Here is a 20,965-nt window from a genome sequence, read left to right on the forward strand (position 1 = left end):
TCCAAAGAAAAACTGTTTATTTGTACTCTATATGGAAATGATGCAACGTGCATCTGAAAAGATACAGATTTGTGACAAATATACTTTGGTACATTTAGATTTTGAATGGACGAAGCTGTGGTGGATCCAGCACATTATGTTTGGAGTCGTTGCCTTTGAGAATACAGTGTTGCATTTCATTTCATTCATTTACTGCATTTAATTCAGATGAATCGACATTAAACGTTCAAAAGTTGCAATTCCTACATTGAATATTGCACTACGCAAATGATCATTTCTGAGTTGTCGCTAAACCAGTCATGGTGTTTGTATGAAGTACAAAATTGTTACAAAAGGCATATGTGATTTACAACAACTGCTATTCTACTGTACAACTTGATAAAGTCACCGTTAACAATTTGAAACAAGCACAAAATGAGTACGTGAGAGCTGTCAGAGTGTATTCATTTAGGTTCTTTTTTTACTTTGTGCCATCAGAGACACGTTCTATAGACAAGGTTTATTAAGATGAATTATGTCAAAAAGTTACATGGTAAAATACTTTCTGCTGAAATGTGCTGCAAATTCTAAAGCAACACCTTGCAACAATAAAAACAAACACTACAATAAAGGTGAAACAGCAATAAAGTGCAGAGAGGTCTCCAAAAAAATGCACTAGGGCTGACTTTCAGTCACACAGGCAGGGTACAAATACTCTAAAATGCCATTTCCCTTTTCACTGCACATTCTTCCCCTGCATTGTGATTATTTATATTTGTTCTTGAAGATGAACCTTCATGTAAATGCATTTATTGTTGTATTTGGCCAGTGCCTTAATGTCAAAGCAAGGTCAAGCAAGTCTACATGCTGCATATTAAAATGTCCATGTTATATATACTGTATAGGATATGTGCTCTGACAGATGGGCTCTCTATCAACATGAATGGGTGCATGTCTTCCTTGCAAGATGAAGATGAGTTAGTACCAGAAACATAGCGGCCGCAGGCACCTGCAGATTGTTCACACGTCAGCTACCTTTTTTTTTAACAAGTTATGTTTGCAGAATTTAAGAGAAGCAAGAATTTTATCGTTCCTTCTTTGTCCAACCAAAAAATCCCCAATCGCTTCGGAATCAACAAGAAGAAAGGTAGTAAACATATAACATGTTCTATGTCAAAATACAGCTTAAGATCAGTGCCAACTACAACAACAGTTGCGACATTAACAATATTGATATGGTAAAAAAAAAATAAATCAAGAGATAAAATTACATCAATATATAATTCCCCTCATAGATATGAAACCACAGGATCTCTAAAGGTGAATATGCAGGTCAATGTAAACCTATCAACGTTAGCAAGAACACAAAGCACATCAATCGTATTCCTCTCACAGAGAGCGTTCACATGGTTGTTTCTACAATGGTGTGGGTGGGCTTGATCAAGCCGTTGTTCCCGTTGGGATCTAGGGGCTGCGTCAGCTCACTCTCCTTGGCCATGTACTCTTTGGGCCGGGAGCTCACGCCTGACTTCGCTGGGGCCGCCACCGCTTTGATCCTCTGCGTGAAGGAGATGGAGCAACATGAGCATCATGTAGTTAGGGACAACTATGCAGTTGTACCACAGACAATTGTTTCATAATAAGTTGCTTCATTTCTAATTATTTGAACCACAAATGCATGGTGGTAGACAGTCACAATGTATCTCACTGGGAACTGATTTATATGTACCAATCATTGTTAATTGTCCTTGAATCTGTGACAAAAAAATATACAGTGGTGTCGAAGTGTTTTCCCCCTTCCTGATTTCTTATTTTATTGCATGTTTGTCACACTTAAATGTTTCAGATCATCAAACAAATTTAAATGATAGTCAATGACAACACAACTGAACAAAAAAGGCACCTTTTAAATTAAACTTTTTATTATTAAGGGAGAAAATAAAATCCAAACCTACATGACCCTGTGTGAAAAAGTGATTGTCCCCTAAACCTAATTGGTTGTGCCACCTTTGGCAGCAACAACTGCAATCAAGCGTTTGCGATAACTTGCAATTAGTCTCTTCCAGCGCTGTGGAGGAATTTTGGCCCACTCATCTTTGCAGAATTGTTGTAATTCAGCCACATTGGAGGATTTTCCAACATGAATTGCCTTTTAAGGTCATGCCACAGCATCTCAACAGGATTCAGGTCAGGACTTTGACTAGGACACTCCAAGTCTTCATTTTGTTTTTCTTCAGCCATTCAGAGGTTACTTGCTGGTGTGTTTTGGATCATTGTCCTGCTGCAGAACCTAAGCTGGTTTCAGCTTGAGGTCACAGACAGATGGCCTGACATTCGCCTTCAAGATGTTTTATTCGACAGCAGAATTAATGGTTTCATTTATCACAGTCTTGCAGGTCCCGAAGGAGCAAAACATCCCATCCCATCCCATCACACTACCACCACCATATTTTACTGTTGGTATGATGTTCTTTTTCTGAAATGTGGCATTACTTTCATGCCAGATGTAATGGGACACACGCCTTCCAAAAAGTTAAATTTTTGTCTCGTCAGACCACAGAGTATTTTCCCAAAGGTCTTGGGGATCATCAAGGTGTTTTCTGGCAAAATTGAGACAAGCTGTAATGTTGTTTTTCTTCAGCAGTGGTTTTCATCTTGAAACTCTGCCATGCTGGCCGTTTTTGCCCAGTGTTCTTCTTGTGGCGGAGTCATGAGCACTGACCTTAACTGAGACAAGTGAGGCCTGCAGTTCTTTGGATGTTGTTGTGGGGTCTTTTGTGACCTCTTGGATGAGTCGTTGCTGCGCTCTGGGGGTAATTGTGGTTGGCCGGCCACTCCTGGGAAGGTTCACCACTGTTCCATGTTTTCGTCATTTGTGGCTAATGGCTCTCACTGTGTTTTGCTGGAGTCCCAAAGCTTTAGAAATGGCTTTATAACCTTTTCCAGACTGATGGATCTCAGTTAATCTTAGTTATGTTTTAACAGGGCGGCAATCACTTTTTCCACACAGGACCATGTCGGTTTGGACTTCGTTTTTCCCGCAATGACAAAAATAATTTAAAAACTGCATTTTGTGTTGAGTTATGTTGTCATTGACTAATATTTAAATTTGTTTGATGATCTGAAACATTTAAGTGTGACAAACGTGACAAAAAAAATCAGAAATCAGGAAACACTTTTTCACACCATTTTATATCATTCATTTAAATCTAAATGAAGAGATACTATTTGTTTTATGTTGACGTCTTGTGTTAAAGGTGACGAAGCAAATTAGTAATAATGTATCTCATTAACGATGAATTCATTTGATTTTTACAATATGCCTCGGGCCAATAAGAAATGGCTCCTGGCCTTCTGCTTGTTTTTTAGTGGCCCTTTGGACATCCCTGCCCTAAAGTGAGATGACCCTGAGAAGTTATAGATTGGAAAGTAACTAAAATGTTCGGGAAAATATGCCTGGGGAAAATTTTACTATCATGCAAGAAATCTCACCAGATGTCAGCAAACTGCGCGAGTCTAACTATGCTCATGTTTTGCTTTTTCCTTTTCTTTTCACAGACTTATTTGAAACACAACAGCCTTAACGAGGGGACTTAAGACAAGAACAAGAGAAGTAAAACAGGACTGGCGTTGAGCGCTGAAAGATTCTAGCAGTGTTCCAATACTTTTCTTCACTTTTCTTCACGTTTTCCAGTGCTCCACTCACTTCAATGAGGGGTCCCTCAGACTGTAAGATCTTGATGACCATCACCATGGGGATGCAGATCATGGAGGCCAAGGCCAAACACCAGCCCAGGCCGATGGCCCAGTCAGGGTACTCATATATTTTGTTGTAGGTCAGAGGCTTGTACTTGACCAGGGAGAAGACGAAACAGCCCTGAGGGAAAGACACGATCAGATTTTAGCTCAACTTGTACCTTAAAAGCATGATTGTCAACACTGGCGACCCTCGGATGCAATAAAGTAAAAGCTCATAGTGGCGCTCTCACCATGCAGAGGACTGGTGTGATGATGGTCCAGCTCCATTTCATCCACGAGTTTGGTCGGTATCCAATCATATCCTCGACTCCATCATAGAAATTATCAACTCCTGACAAACACATTGACAGTAAAGAAAAGGTCACTGCATGTTTGTTGTTGAGCAACGGCTTTACAAGGTCTTATCTCGCTGTGTAAACAATATCATGTCTGAATAATCTTAGCGCAGCAACCACCCGTTAGCCTCTCTGAGCTGACACCCATGACACTTTAGAATTGTGCACAGTTAAAAAGACCGAATATATGTTAAGTTTAAGGGGAATTAACATGACCACCAACCTGAACCTTTAGAAGTGAGCTTGTTGAACTATTTCAAACAACAACACAACTTGCAGTTTAATACAGCTCCTGTTGAACAGCATGGTACATCGTGTTATCGCCTATCAGTGATGTGCGGTCGGGGGAGGCAGTTGGGGCAGAGCCTCACTCACAATGATGAAAAAAAAAATAAAATAAAATAAATATTAATATTTGTCCATTCGACTGTATTATAAATGTATTTTCTGTATGATTCCAATCGTTTTTAACATTTTCTTAATTAAAAATCACTGGATTTGCACATTTCTTGATCAAATACATGGCAGAAACCTAAGATGAGGCCACTGTGAGAGTCGCTTCTCGGCTAAGTGTGTAAGCCCCGCCTACTGTCTAGTGCACACAGAGCTGGTTTATGGCACCTGCCAGTTTCTGTTTGACTACATGTCGCCCATAATATAATGTTGCAGAAACATTTATTATATGCCATGGCTTTCTACAGCCTGTGTAATGTCTTTAATGTCAGTGTGATATCATTATTTTTGCCAATGGGATAATAAAATACACCAGTATTTGCGGCACCGATGCATCCTGAAAGGGTCGGGTGTTGCGTGAGCTGGAAGGTGCTTATCAGTTGTAGTCCTTGCACAGAGGAAAAGCCAGCTTTTTTTTTTTTTACTTTACTGAAATACACAAACAGTAGTGGCGGCTAGAGCTACATTTACAAACAAGTCAAATGCAAGATATTCTTGTGCTATGTTGAATGCATGCATGAATTTGCCAAGAACTGCCAAGATGAAAACAAGTTGAAAACATTTTTTAACCAAAATGGATTAGTCTCTTTTTTTGTTTTCCTCTTAATGAGTAACCTGTGGTAACATTAAAATAAACCCAAAGGAGTCACTGCTTCACCAGCCATGAACATCACCACATGTCACTGTCCCCTACTAAAACCTGTAACTATTAACGAATTTGGCAGAATGCACTGTTACTCTGAATCACACCAATTTCAAAAGTTCTGAGAGTTCTTTTCTTTAATCAAAGAAGTTATGTTCTGGAGATTTTTTTTCCCCATCCATCTATCCATGCTCTCCTATTTATCCGAGATCAGGTCGCGGGGGCAGCAGCCTAAGCAGGGAAGCTCAGACTTCCCTCTCCCCAGCCATTTCGTCCAGCTCCTCCCGGCAGATCCCGAGGTGTTCCCAGGCCAGTTGAGAAACATAGTCTCTCTAACGTGTCCTGGGTCTTCCCCAAGGCCGCTTACTGGTCGGATATACCCTGAACACCTCTCCGAGGAGGCATCCGAGGGGCATCCTGATGCCCGAGCCACCTCATCTGGCTATATATATATATAAAATAAAAAATTATGCACATTCAATATAAATGTTCAATATTTATCAGACCAGAATCGGATACAAAAACGATAAAATTATGGGACGGGTTCAGGTTTTTCAATTGAAATCTTGAAATATCTCTTCTAGGACACCACGGCTCTGTGCAGCATTATTCTACTCAACACAACACTGACATGGAAATAGGAATTCACAACATTCAGAGATGTCCCTGTTTAACAAATAATTCATGGACTGTTTGTTAATTTTCCCTATAATCGATCAAAATCATTTTGTCAAACGCCCATGCCTGCTGTGAGGGAAATGTAGCATTTTAGACCTGTTGCTGTTCCCCATGTTTCTAAATGAACTGCACACTTGGATTGACAGCGTTAGCAGCATGCTTACAATTAGGGATGCTCCGATCAGGGTTTTATGCTGCCATTTCCTTTTCCACCTCTGAACTATTTTGATATCCCCAAATTCCCTCCACATCTGACAGCCAATCTAAGGGGAGACTTGTACAATTCTCTCTGGATGTGGGTGCGTCACTCACCGTTGTGGCTGGTCGCAGCCGCTCATAAGCTCCCGTGTGCGTGATTTGCTGTAAGTTGGCGGTGGGTTTCGCCAGCCGCGGCTGTTTATGCCGATGCCGTGCTTTTTCATGGAAATTGGCCGATACTGATCAGTGGCCGATTGATCGAAGCACGTCTAATCATAACATTAGTGGTTTATTTGGGCTCAAAAATGTTAATGATATCGTTTTACATCAATTTGTGGGACAGTTAACATCACAAAAGTCATATTTTTTCATTGTACTTTTCTTAAAATTAATGCCCCGTGGACCCAATCTCGTGTATTGTCTCGTGACACCCCTAGTACACATACATTGTAATTTTGCCTATTGCTCAAAAAGACAGATCAGAAAGCTTAACTACAGGCTGGGTGCCAGTCATGTGGTCAATAAGCTATCAAAAAGGACTAAAGCTATCACAAATAGAAGTTACTAATATGTGACTAAAACTGATAACCATTTTTGTCCAAAAGACTAAAACTACGATGGCTGCCAAAGCAACACTGGTTGGTCATATCTTTCAGTGAGTGGTGCCGCCTCATCCGCCTGGTTTAACTGTAACTCACTAGTGTTATTATTAGACTAAATCTAAGAATCTGAATCTAAACTATCCCTATCTATTCATCGCAAATGATGTGAAGAGATCCACAAGGACACTTTTGTTTCCCATGGAAAAACACAAACTTTTCTGGATCATTACTTTGATGAAGAGCTCACAGAAACCAACCAAGAGTCACTTCCACTTACCATAAACCCAGGCTACAGCAATGCATTCAAAGAATGCAACCCACAAAAGGCACACACCGCTGGCTGCATAGTAGTCAAAGAGTTGAAACACATACATGCCACCCTGGGAAGAAAGAAGAGTGTCATTAATTCCCCTTGTGATGTGCGTTCATGCAATGAAACAAAGATGCAGAGATCGAAGGGACATTAAAACAGGGGGTAGGCTGGGATGTTGAATGTAAAGCACAAGAATGTTGGCACCTGACCATCTGGAGCGGAGTTCCACAGGTGCTCATTGAAGCACAGCTAAGTACAGCTAAAGCAACAGGCCAAATTGGTCCATCAAAGTTGCACCGGAATGTGGGGATTCAAAATGTTGGGAGCCATATTTGGTGGTAATAGCAAAACCAGTGGAAAGTCTATGACCTTATCTCTACAGTTTCTGGGTGCCTTGAAGCAGGTACAGAGGACAGCAGAGGCTTCAAGAGATGACTTACTTTAGTTACCATGGTGAGTCCAAGGAGATAGCTCAAGAAACACATGATGGCTATAAAGATCTCCCGCCGGTAACCCTTCCTCAGGAGGGACGGATACAGATCCACTATGGATGTGATCTGTCCTTCCACTTCAACAAACTGTGGAGACAAAAGAGTTGTTAGTGGGTGCTGTAGTGAATAGTGTTGCAATTCCAGGAATGGTCAAAGTTAGAAATATTGCATGGGAAAGAATAGTAAAATATGGATAATATATAATGGAAAATGTTAATATGTTAATACTAGGGATGTCCGATACTTTCGGCCCACCAATAAAATAACAATTTCATATCGGCATAAATAATATCGATTGATATCAGTATCTGTTTTTTCCCTATAATGAAAACCAATCATAAAAAACAGCTGCATATATCAGCCTATGGGCACCCATACTTGCCGTCCATAACTAATTTTCCAATAACAAATGATGTAAATCGCATTAATCCAGACACCCAAAAATATTAACACACAACATATTTTACAGAGAATAATTTTTGCATGACATGATGAATTTCATGTCACAGATACTGGCTTTTTGGAAAAACTCCATAAATGCAAATGCATTTCATGTGGACAGAGATTTTTCTTCTACAAATGTAATATCTGTATATGTGGACTCAGCCTGACAGGACTATGACATGAAATATGATCGTATGTCTGCTTGTAGTCATGAGCACCAATGTCGAGCACAGACCTGGCTGTCAAGACCAAGTAGCAGCAGCATGATAAAGAAGAGAATGGCCCAGAAGGTTGGCAGTGGCATCATGGACACTGCTTTAGGGTACGCAATGAAGGCCAAACCAGGACCTGGAGGGAGAACAGATTGGGGAAGGGGCGTAGAGGGGGCAAAGGACAGCGTTAACAACTCTCATCTAATTTTAGTTTAGACGACATAAGCGGATCGGAAAAATAATGTAAAGGCTGAGCTAGTGAGGATGAACAGGGTCTGGCACTCCCTGTAATCTACAGGAAATGTGACCTAATCTAGAGAACAGCTCATAGATAAAAAGGTGTCGTGTGTCACCATGAAGGCGATGCGCAGATGCGCTTATGCTTACAGTACTTTCAGGACAAAAAACGGTAACAAAGGAATCATAAATGCAAGCCACCACAAAAGTCTCATTGAAATAGATCCTTTATATACGACCTTAGATAAATTCTGTTTTGTTTGTACATTTCACTCCTTTGCATATCTAACAACTGATATCCTTTGAACAACATTAGCTATCAAGCAGTACATATTTACAGCTAGTCAAAATGATGAGTGTCCCTAGCTCGTATTTAGCTCATACCCAGCAATGCTATAATGTTAAATCATTAATGTCAATTTATTGTCGCTACCCACTACTAGTATGTTAACATCTTATTTAGTCTTCGACTTATTATCTTTGTAGGCCTGTGACACAATTGCCAACTAAATCAAATCAAATCACCAGTTTGCTCCCATTCTGTGTTGAAGGAAATAGAGCAACATTACTCATACGTATATTGTTGACTTTTATCTCAGGAGTCACCTCTCGTTATTCAAACCGCTTTGGGCCGGCACATAAGATAAGATAAACTTTTATTGTTTCCCACAGTGAACATTCAGAGGCTGAAGCACAGCAAAAGTACAGCAAAAACAGGTAATAACAATAAATACCTAAAAAAACAATACAGTAATACTACATGTATTGCAAGCTGTAACAAAATGTAGTGAGCTATGCATATGCAAAAGAATGAATGAACCAGGAGATGTACCTTCATAAATGAAAAGGTACTGCTCAAAGAACTTGTACCCAGTATTCTTTTTATAAAAGAGCCCTCATGCTCCAAAGCATACCGCATCATCAGTCAAACACAGTGGCTGCTATGTGAGTGACTAGGTGAACTGGACCAATTAAATTATTACAATTACTGTACATGTCTGTCATGTGAAAGAGGTCGACTAGAGTCACCTTTCGTTGGCATGAAAAACATTACCTCTGACATTGTCAATCAGTACAGTATCTACACAAGGGATGTCCCGACACGATCTTCAGGATCGGGATCGGCTGCCGAGCCACTGAAGATCGGACAAAATTCGCTTCCGCCATGAGATCGGGCCGATCCGGTTGCCGTACAACGTTCGTAACTCTGGGCCACACTCCAACATGGCAGGTGCACTAATGCGCCTCAAAGCTGGTTGCCACTCGACTCCCGCCACCCGCAAGAAGAATAAAAACGTAACACCACCCTGCAGACATGTCCGCAGTGAAGTTAGTTTCACATTGGACGTTGGATATTTGGCTCCGTAGCTACAGCGGTAGTTCCTCCTCACTGTGCCCGGACTACTGTTTCATGGTGCAAGGAGCTCGCACGGGAAGTGTGGCTGTAACCACTGGTTGTTCACACTAGGGACCATCATTAAATTACTATTGCGTTGACGAGCGTTTGTTAAAAAAAATTTCATATATTCTAAATCACACCACAGATTGATCTATAACCATATCAAATGATTAATGATCCTATTAATGATCATACCCAAAAGCATTTTTTCCAATTTTATCTTTTATTGGATGGACTTTTATTGGATCTTTTCTTGGATTAGGGACCTGACTCACAGAGGTTTCTTACAAAAGCCAAACTATATTGTTTGGTCATGCTGTGCAATAAAAAAGTAAATTCAGCAATACTTTGATTGCATTATTTTTTATGTTTGGAAAAGCTATTTTCATAACAATATTCAATTCCACAAATTCATGTTTGCAACAAAACCTTATGTTAAAAAAAAGGAACGGTACCGGATCAGATCAGCAAGACTATAAAAAAAATTGGATCGGAAGCCAAAAAATGTGAATCGGGACATCCCCAATGGATGTACACATGGACCATCACAGTGCTGCAGCCAAGATCATAATATATGACGTCACAGGACGGCAGTGGAGTTGAAGTCAAGGCAAGATTTCCATATCTACAGTGCTGAAAGAAGATGCATCTTTGTCAAAATCCATGTGAGATGGGGAGGAGAAAAAAAAAGGAAATCCAAAACAGAACCCATGGCATCCACCTCTGGCGGTCCACAGCTTGTTAACACAACTGGGAGGAGGAAGAGGGGCATCATTGGCAGTGTGGAGCTCGTCGCCAGTGATTACACGCACGGCCCATCGCCAATCTTCTTAGCTGTGTCCCAAAGCTACAACACGATATGAGCAGCTTGGATGCGCGACATGAGGACACATGAGCACGGAAGGGAAACAGTGTGGGGGCGTGTGTTATAGTGATGTCAGCCCAATACTGTAGCAGCTGAGCACACACTGCACCTGACCCACACCATCAAATCTGCCCTTAAAGGTGGTGACGCAGGAATCACATGCCTGTAACAGTTCATGGAGGCTTTTTTCCCAAGGAGTGTGCAATTGCCGATACCTCTACATTTCAGTTAAATTTTTACATGTATTTTTTACTAATAATTTTGCCAAGTCTCCAATTGTCTTTTCTTTTTTAGGCAGCAGCACCCACCATCACTACTGCCAGCACCTTCAACCCTCGTACCTGACTCTGCCACATCGGCAATGTCCACCCCTTGTTCTTGTGCCATGAAGCCCAGGACGGAAAATATTGCGAAGCCAGACACAAAGCTGGTACCGCTGTTGAGGCCTCCCAGCAGCAAACAGTCCCTATGTCACACATATGTCATGGAGGTTGTTAATGAACACAAGCGGAACCGAAGTTCCCATTTTCTTTTCACGCAGCCGTCTCTGACACATGTCACTACGACAGACTCCTCTTCCCCTCCCCCCCAGAGGAGGTACCACTCACCTGTAGCAATTGTATTTGTATTTGTTGTAGCTCCCCAGTGATGTCATGGCGCCCAGGCAAATGGCATACGAGAAGAAAATTTGGGTTCCTGCGTCAATCCACACCTGCAGACACAAGTGATAAAGAATATTCCAGATAAGACCGACTGCAAATATTGAAGTGGTTTTTGTTGCCTGCATGAGTTGCATCTATTTTCCACAGAGACAGGAATCCAGAATTCATGTTCTGATAGTATTCCAAATTTAATCAATACAAGTCATACAGGGGCTACCAAATTTGATCCAGATTCTGCATTCAGATCACAAAAGTTAATTACTTCTTCCCTTGGTCATACTGTCTGTTAATGTTTACTTCATTGTCTGTATTGACCATTAACTTTGCATCAACAACTTGCATCTGCCGAGCAAATAAAAGCTGCAAGGCAATAACTTTCACAAATATGTTCCCATATGTGCCGCTTTTCCAGTTCCGGCTCAGAACGGTCAGTTTTCCAACTTCAAAGTCGTACCATGGGAAACTATGAAAACTGCATTGAATTCATCAGACATAATTAGTCACGCTGACAACCAAGAACAGTGGAGGAGAACCCCAACTCATATATTTACTTTTCAATATGTGGCTGTAAGACGGCCAGTGTTGTTCAAGAGGAGACTGTCGGCAGCAGGAAAATGAACCAATGCAGCAGAGTGGATGGAGACTGTGGAGTCTGACGCTACGGTATTAATAAGTAACTATTGGTTACTGAGTAACTAAGGCACAGCTAAGTGTAATAAATGTCAGCATATGTGTATTTTGTTTTGCCGTTTCTAGTTAACTATAACTAGAAATTCTAACTAGTTGCCAAATCACCGAAGCAGAAACCGGCATTGCCAATGGAAAAGTGCCAATAACGATTCCAGCTGTGATGAGGATTTATAAGATTGAAGACGTAAGCCTAAAACATAAAAACATAGATCCAAAATCTGATGCCTATTACGTGTTATATTAGGTACTTGTATCTGGATGTATTGCGGCTCACTTCAGACGTTTTTTTATGTACACTAGATAGATAGATTCAAAACATTTTCCACACATGAAAATTTTAACGGAAGTGTTTTAAATTTGTACTTGTTCTTAACATCTGTAGCGTAAGAATGCAGAAGAAAAAGAAAGGAAACAAAAAAATAATAATTTCTGTGCTACCTCTGGGTCCTGCAGGCGAGTCAGGTTAGGATAAAGGTAGAATTTGATGCCCTCCGATGCCCCAGGCAGGGTGACTCCACGCACCAACAGCACAATCAGCATCACAAATGGGAAAGTTGCTGTTATGTACACGACCTACATAGGACAAAGCTGTTGTTATAATCCTGCCATGCATGACCCGTAACATCTATTACTCACAGATAGACTCATCATTTCAATGACAAATTTAGCCGTTATCTAAACCAATGTGTTCAGATTGCAGGATAAGATGTGTCTCACCCTGTGAACATCCCTCAAGTCAACTACATGGAACAACTTTTTAAGTATGTACAACAATAGATAATTGCACAAGTGAATCCATAACGGGAGAGTGAATCATTTCCTCGCTGTCCTGGCCCAGTTTGCGGCATAATGACAATGTTTGAGCAATAGGGGCCAAAAGAAGTAAATGAAGGCTGCATATTAATAATAATCACAGTCCATATCTCTTCACTCACTTTTCCAGTGGACTTGACTCCCTTCCAGATGCAGAAGAAGCAGATAACCCACACAGCTAATAGACAGAGGGCAAGGTCCCACTTCAGGGGCCCAATGTCCTCAATCCCAGAGGAGATGCTCAGGACGTTGCGTCTGCACATATCAAACCAATTGGCATTTTTATACTTTCAAAAACTCGGTGATGTGACATGAACAAGTTGTGATGATGGAGACTTCAATTATCTTTTTTTTTTTCATTCAAATCTTTAACTGCAGTGCCATTTCCAGTTCAATTAGACAGTGTAAGTAAATAAGGACTATGAGAATGAAAAGCAATTTGTACCAATTTAATGTCATACAAGAGATGTGTGACAGCCTGTCAGTAAATACTCACTCCCAGAACTCAGTCACAGGGGAGGTAAAGTTGGTAACATTGGCAGCCAGCCAAAGGGTCTTGTTCTTTCGGACAGTGTCCTCCACACAGTGTTCTGTGTTCCAGGGCTGCTTGCATTTGGCCCAGGGGAGCTCAGGCTGGAAGCACTGAAATAGGTAGTAGAGTCCCCAGGCCAAGATCACTATGTAGTAGATGTTCAACAGGGACACGATCACGATTGAGGCATAGCCAATTCCTGCAGACAAGAAAGAAAGAAAATTAAATCCAAGTTAACATTACAGTCATGGAAAAAAACATTAGACCACTCTTGTTTATTCTCTTTATTGGTTCATTGTAATGCCTGGTACAACTAAAGGTACATTTGTTTGGACAAATATAATGATGATAACAAATATAGCTCATAAGAGTTGAATTTAAGAGCTGATATCTAGCAACTTCCATGGTTTTCTTGATAATAACCAAAATCACTTAAGTTCTTACATGAATAGCTACAGCATTGTACTGCCAAACAATACAACTCTTATGAGCTATTTTTGTTGTCATTGTTATATTTGTCCAAACAAAGGTACCTTTAGTTGTGTCAGGCATTCAAAATGAACAAGAAACTGAAGAAACAAGGGTGGTCAAATACGTTTTGCCATGACTGGATGTACTGTATGAGTCACATATGAACAAGCGACACAAATAATGTAAACCAGCATAACGTACAACACTACTATGCTCGGTGCCCCAACAAAAGTGTGTTGAGAAGTGCCAAACTGTACCGAACTGAATCAAGCTGCTGGGTGGAAACAGTATGCAACTCTCTCCACATTACATTTTTGAAACCAAATAACCTAAGAACACTACCACTGGCTAGCATGTTTCCAATAGTGGTTTAAAAGAACAGATGGCACGAACAATGTCTATATTTGTAACAATTACAAATTAAACGGCATAAACATTGTCATAAATTGTCATTCGGCCCGAATAAACTAACTGCCGTTCTTGGCTGTCACTCACAGCTGTCGGTATTCACGTACATGTCCGTAATGCGTACACATGCGTGTCAGAGAAACAATCAACAATTGCCAGTCATGTTGTTGTTATGATAGGCTATACATTCAATGATAGCTAACGTTAGGAGCCAAACTGCTATCATTAGTACGTTGGCATACACAAAGCAGGAAAAGGCAGGATGTAATACTAGCAGCTAACTACAGCCAACATTCCACCAGCCAACATTTGCGCTCGAGGAAGCTGGTGGAACCTGCTACATACAGTCCCTTTAGTAATGTACCTCCTCACTTCCAAGGTCATTTAAATACCTAATCAGTCATTTCAATGTTGGCAACTCAACATAGAGTATTTAGGCTACTTAATCAAGTTGGTTGTCATAAATAACAAATGCACACTGTCGGTAGTCTACCCTGCCTTGTATCTATTGTTAAGGCTGCTGGAGGCATACTGTGGGGGTATTTATTGGCACAATTACCACTTATTGTTGATGACTGTGTTCATGCCATTATGATCACAAAGTACCAGAATCTGATGGCTACTTCCAGGAGGGTTTTCAGTAACAATCTGATGCTATCATGTCAACATAGAGCAAAATCTCATAAGGAATGATTCCAACAACATTAGTCAGGTCCAAAAATGTAAATGATAATGAGGAAGGTGTCTCTAATAAAGTGCCGTTGATATTAGTAGTCATGTTGTCGTACCACATAATGACCTCCTGTTTTAGCTCTGTCGTCGGCTGCACTTCCTCCTGAGGGAAAATTTGGCTCTTAAGCTGCTAAATTCTTCTACTGTGGCTAACTTTGTCAGTGGCAACCATAAAACCAAACAGCTGCAGAGTGATAACTTGCTGTGGATTTGTCACTATGCAGCTCGACACCTTTCACACACTTTGTATTCATTTGAGCCATTGTATGTTGTTTTTGTTAAATGTGAAATTTTGACTAATGAAGGCAAAAGTGAAAGATTTCTCATCCTCTCGAAACGTCTGCATGCGTCATCTAGTCATAAGGTCATCTGCTCCAGGCACAGCATGCTCATAGAACGCAGACGCAACCATCTGTTCGCTAAGTCTGTTTCTACGCATTTTGACAGCTCTGTTCATGACTACATTTCCGATTTTCTCGTGACATAATAGGTTCATATTTCATTTATCAAAACACCACAGAGACAATGCTGAAGTGATGACTTAATTTTATTTTTTTTTAACCTGATGTCTTTTATGTAAACATGGGGAAACCATTGTTTCTGCTAACTGCTAACTATTTGGATTTCTAAATGTTTTAAGTAAACATGTACAAAAGTTTTACAAACTTTTTCATGCAAGTGCAAGCGGCCTTTAGTAATAAATTCCTTTTTCTGTTCCATTATCGTTATTTTCCCCTGTTAGTTTATCATCACTGATACCCAGGTCAAAGGGTATCAGGACTGGGAGGTCACACTAGTTTATCTAGGCTCATCCAGTTTTTGTTTGGGTTCTAATGATGTTATGCTATTTTTTGCTGACTTTGCTGTGAACCTCAATGTAGAGTATTTTTATACAACTCCTTTTTGGCACCTTGGCATGAAAAATTCAAACTGATAGACGAGTCAATGTGTGACAGGTGTGCCCATGAGTGCTGCATGAGCCATGTGACAAAAAGACGTGCGGCTGGCCACTTAGTGGACACGTGTGGAATTTCAAAGCAAATATTCCTAAAACAGCAGCTGCTGGAAATCCACTTTTGCTCGGTGTCCCCTCTCTTCTTGTAATGGCTCTCATGTTAACACAACTAGGGTTGTGAAGGGGAGTGGTGGTACCACATGCTATAGTCTGCATGCACAGTATCACAAACCCAGACAGAACGTGACCACAGCAGCATGCCGCAGTCTTTATAATATGCTGAATGTTGAAGCAAACAGTGCAGTGACAACGCATCATGCAGTGTTCATTGCTAGGCAACTTGATGTCTTTTTTCTGTCTTGTCTGTTTCTATGGCAACCAAGAATCTCTCAATCCAGTATACACACACACACAATGAGCAATCCATTTTCGTCTTGGTATCTGCATCACTGTATGATGCAAGTAGGGATGACCGATAATATCGTCCGATTGGCATAAAACTGAGATATCGTTATTGTTTCTGCCAATATAAATATGCGTGAGTGATGATGTGGTCCATACAGCAACAAGCTTGCTAGCTAACTATGCCTGTGGTCTGGAATTATTTCCACGCTTTGCCTTTGGATTATAAATATGTAATTTGCAATGAAAGTGCTGGTTAAGCGAGGCGGGAGTAAGGCGTTTTCTTTTTAATACTTCCAATATGTTTTCTTCATGCTGCCTTCATGCGCGATGTGGTGAATGCGGCCAGTTTATTTCACAGTTTGTCTTTTATACGGATGTTTGTGCCACATAGAAATGTGCAGCTTTCTTCGTTGTATAGTTACCAGTGTTATTGTGGATTTATTAAGAGTAACTTATGTTACTTGTTGATAGTAGGGGAAGACGTTATTTTAGCTGACTATTGGTTATAATATTTTAAATGACTTTTGCTACCAAAAAAATAAGAAAATAATATGGCACTTTTCTTTAACATACTTTTCATTTTGCAGTATTTGTATCATTTTGCACAAACAGTGTTTATTTGTTCAATGCATCCAGTGGCATCACAGTAAAAGAAGTATATTGTGTGTATTCATTCCACAAGATGTGTCCTGAAATTTGTTTGAGGGAAGAGCTGCTGTGGTATCGGTTGATATCTGTATTGGAAGTGCTGGACAATATCGGTGTAACGTATATCGGTAAGAAATTCAACATCAAGTATCACTAATGAAGTACTCTAATTTAATTCATCCTCCATGCTGATCACGCTGAATATTCACCTTCTAGTAATAAAACATCTACGCTGTCTGTGCACAGAGACCACCTTGGATACTGGAGACTGGAAAGTTCTGCTTTTTTCACTCACTGGTAGAAACAAGTACACAGCCACGATCATATTTAGCCCCCAAATATTCAACACGGCTCTCGGTATGATATCATTCAATTCAACAGCAACAACTACAACCACAATAATAAACTATATATTAGGGTATTACATACAGTAAATACCTGTCCGCCAGTGTCATTCAAAACTGAGCATAACATTATAAAGGCCGACTTTGTATAGGATTGTAAGTGTGTGTCTAAGTGTTGTGGTGGTTCAGTCTAGGACTTCATTAATTCACAAACATTACTGATATTGCTATCAAATGGTCTTGATGATGAGCAGTGAAGCAGACCGTGTTTGGACTGACCTGTGAAGATGGGGCAGAGTTTGGCCCAGCAGGTGATCCCACCCTCAGAGGTGTACTGGCCCAGTGCCACTTCTAGGAAAAAGACAGGCAGGCCACCCCCAAAGAGGAAGATGAAGTAAGGGATGAGGAATGCACCTGGGTGTTGGACACAGGAACACACTCAGAGATCCTCTCACTACTTTCACCACTTGGTGTACATTGTCTGCCTACCTCCACCATTCTTATAACAAAGGTAAGGGAATCGCCAGACGTTTCCTAATCCGACGAAGCCTCCAGCCACAGACAGAACAAAGTCGAGCTTGCTGGCCCACTTCTCCCTCTGGGGGGCCTTGCCTTCGGCCTCGTCTTCGGGCCGTGTGCCTGGGCTTTTCCCTGGTGAGGGTTTCAGTGTGTCCTTGTGGAAGTCTTTCAGGCATTGAAGCTTCTCTTTTTGGGCCATGCTGTGCAGAACAGAGAGGGAACATACAGTATACTGGAGATGGACGAAGGTGAGCAGGATGAGATGCTGATCCGGCCAAGCATTAGTGAGATAATACTGTCTCCTGATTGCGTTACAGACTGCTGTGTAATCACCAAGCACATGATATTCAGTGGCATGGTGCTAATCTTGCTAATCTGAGCAGTTGATGCGTGGAGGTCATTCAAGACTAAGAAATGTTTGGGTGCCTAATTTAAAATGAGACACGACGGCAACTTGTCAAATTAAGAAAATAAAACACATTGAATGTTTAAGGGCTTCAGCAGTCTAGTCTAATGGCGTCCACCAAATATGAATACACAGCATTTGAAGTGCAATATATATAGTTTGAATAGCAAGGAAATGAATATGCACTTAAGGCTGACAAAAGGTTACCATTTATCTTTTGCTACAGTCTAATAGGTCCAGTGTAAACCAAATTTAGAGAGGAAGATAACGCCCAGGCCGCTTACACAGCAGCTTAAGAACACCTGAGTGTTTATGCTGTAACTTTCCGGGAAATACTATATATAGGATATATTACTAAGTAACTATTAACTAGGACCACAGGAACGAAATGACCAGCACATGTTCAACACAAATTAATACAACAACTGCTCTTTATTCTGTCACAAAATCAAATAGAAGCAGAACAGTAATTAACAGCCAGCTTAGTTTCACCAACAATGACATGAAGTGCGCCTACATCAAACTTTTACCAATACCGCTGGGATCATCATGTTCTCTCACCTCAGCAGCCCTGAGCCAAAGTGTGAGCACATTGTGTCATTGTTTTCTGGCATTTTCTCTCTCAGTCAAGTCAAACCGAGCGGCTTTTCATTCTCAAACCTCATTACATAACTGGGTCTCACCCACTCCATTTCTCATCCTCTCTTCCTCTCCCCTCTCTCGCACCCATAAATGCTCATGCACCTGCCTGACTGACTCAGAGTACAAAGAGGCTCCCTGGACGCTAGATAAGAGTTAATTCAAACTGTCCTTGGGACTTTTTGCCTTCTATTTCAATAAGCGGGAGGTTTATTATTGTATATAAACAACTCTAAAATTGTCATTGGCAAGGTGATACTTCATCTCCTAGATAAGGATAGTGTAATCAATTTGAATTATCCATCTACACTTTCAAGAAACTCCCATATTATCATCTATGATATTTTGCTAAATAAAGTTATTCCAAGCAGAAAAACATATTGACACACAACTAAGTTAATGTCTATTCAAAGCAATTAAAGAAAACTTACATTTCCTTCATGGCTGCAACAATGTAAAGAGTTTGTCGCTCTCAGTCGTCACCATTCCTCTGTACTGAATGCATTTATGCCAAGCCGGGTCACTGAAGTGGAGCTGACAGCAAGGCCCGCCCCCTCGGCTAAAGACAATTAAATCCAAGGCACAGATTGGACGGCATCTCGCTTTGACAGACAACTCAGGTACCAACATGGGAGACTGTAAATTTCCACTTCCCACTGCTCCCTCCTCCTCCCCTACACACACACACACACCTACACACACACACACACACACACGCATGCACACCCACCCACCCACACACAAACACGCATGCACACTTCTTATGGAGGTTTTTTTTTTTAACAATTTAACCTAGTATCGTTACTGTAAAGTGCCAAAATATTCAAACAGATGTGCTAAATATTCAAGCTGATATTGCCATGAATTAAGCTTTGGTGTTGTATCAGTACACACTGCTATCTTTCCTGCAGATGGTTTGATCAAATTAAATTAAATTAAATTAAATTAAATTAAATTAGTTCTCACTTTACATACACTTAAGACACTTAATGAATAAATAAATACCATAAATTCCGGTACATTTTGAGGTCATTACTCAATATAAAAGTCTGACTCACTGTGTCATCTTATGGCCCTGTCACACCTTGACGATTTAGCCAGCGCATGCCTGACGTGATCATTTTGATGGCATACGTTTAACTGCCGACGTTTTTTTTTGCAATTTTGGGCGTATACATAGCGTCTTCATAATGAGTTTGACGTATACATGACGTATTAGTAACTTATATAGAACGTTTCTATAACCTATAGACAACTTATATCAACGAATGCGTAGCGTGTTATTACAACTTATGCCCAAAGCCTGCCACACCTTGACGATTTAGCCAGCGTACGCCAACGTATGAAAAATTTGGCCAATTTGGCCGGCGTACGTCGAATAAGTTATGGGTAAGTTTTGTATATGTTAAGAGTACACTGAAGCACGCCGGCATACGTCGTAGTATGTCCAAGTCGTCTAAAAATTTTGTCCGTGCACAAAACTTTTCGACGTATGTCAACGTATGATTCATACGTTCACATCCGCGGGCAATAAGTTATGCGCTCGTTGACACCCGTTCACACACGTTATTTGTAAGTTACACACAAGTCGTAATACGTCAACATACCTTGAGACAAAACTGTATCTTCTTGGCAAGCTTTGGCTGAGAGGAGATGGAGGCTGTCGTGTTTGCATTAGCAGATAACTTAGCAGCTTGACTATGGAATCACACGAGTGCCAAAATTAAAAGGGAAATACAAAGAGAATTAATAATACAAAAATATACAAATGTGGAAATACAAAGAGAATCAATAATAAAAAAAATATAAGACAAAACAGGAAAAGCGACGCCAAAATGGAAAAAACAAAGACAATGCAAAAATCATTCTTTTGTCTTTGTCATTACTAAATGCAATGACAAAACGCAAGTGGAAAAGACAAATACAAAACAGGAAAAACAACGGCAAATTGGAAAAAACAAAGCCAATACAGAAAAAACAATGACAAAATGGAAAAAGAATATGACTACATTTGTATTTTTTTTATTATTGCTTCTCTTTGTATTTCCACACTTATTCCCTTTTAATTTTGCCACTCCTGTGATTCCATACTTGACCAGTACTAACACAGTACTAACAGTGCATCAAACCTAA

At 40.5% G+C, this 20,965-nt stretch overlaps 1 protein-coding gene across 2 annotated transcripts in view; it reads right to left on the minus strand.

Annotated features, from left to right (window-relative positions):
- Window positions 1–20,965, minus strand: part of LOC129180600 (sodium- and chloride-dependent taurine transporter-like) — a 32,089-nt gene continuing 11,124 nt past the window's right edge. Inside the window, exons 1-14 of one of the 2 annotated variants that reach the window (XM_054775134.1) lie at window positions 19,264–19,404; window positions 17,758–17,987; window positions 17,548–17,682; window positions 13,270–13,504; window positions 12,896–13,028; window positions 12,399–12,533; window positions 11,217–11,320; window positions 10,950–11,074; window positions 8,131–8,243; window positions 7,401–7,538; window positions 6,925–7,027; window positions 3,969–4,069; window positions 3,686–3,856; window positions 1–1,537 (exon numbers count right to left, since the gene is read on the minus strand). In XM_054775134.1, coding sequence (XP_054631109.1) covers window positions 1,382–1,537; window positions 3,686–3,856; window positions 3,969–4,069; window positions 6,925–7,027; window positions 7,401–7,538; window positions 8,131–8,243; window positions 10,950–11,074; window positions 11,217–11,320; window positions 12,399–12,533; window positions 12,896–13,028; window positions 13,270–13,504; window positions 17,548–17,682; window positions 17,758–17,987; window positions 19,264–19,274 — 1,890 coding nt within the window. In that variant the 5' untranslated portion in view covers window positions 19,275–19,404 and the 3' untranslated portion in view covers window positions 1–1,381. Of the gene's footprint in view, window positions 1,538–3,685; window positions 3,857–3,968; window positions 4,070–6,924; window positions 7,028–7,400; window positions 7,539–8,130; window positions 8,244–10,949; window positions 11,075–11,216; window positions 11,321–12,398; window positions 12,534–12,895; window positions 13,029–13,269; window positions 13,505–17,547; window positions 17,683–17,757; window positions 17,988–19,263; window positions 19,405–20,965 lie in introns of those variants that run through there. The other variant, XM_054775135.1, reaches the window with a different exon arrangement.

The sequence above is a fragment of the Dunckerocampus dactyliophorus genome, chromosome 1 (assembly GCF_027744805.1).
Source record: "Dunckerocampus dactyliophorus isolate RoL2022-P2 chromosome 1, RoL_Ddac_1.1, whole genome shotgun sequence".
Lineage (NCBI taxonomy): Eukaryota > Metazoa > Chordata > Actinopteri > Syngnathiformes > Syngnathidae > Dunckerocampus > Dunckerocampus dactyliophorus.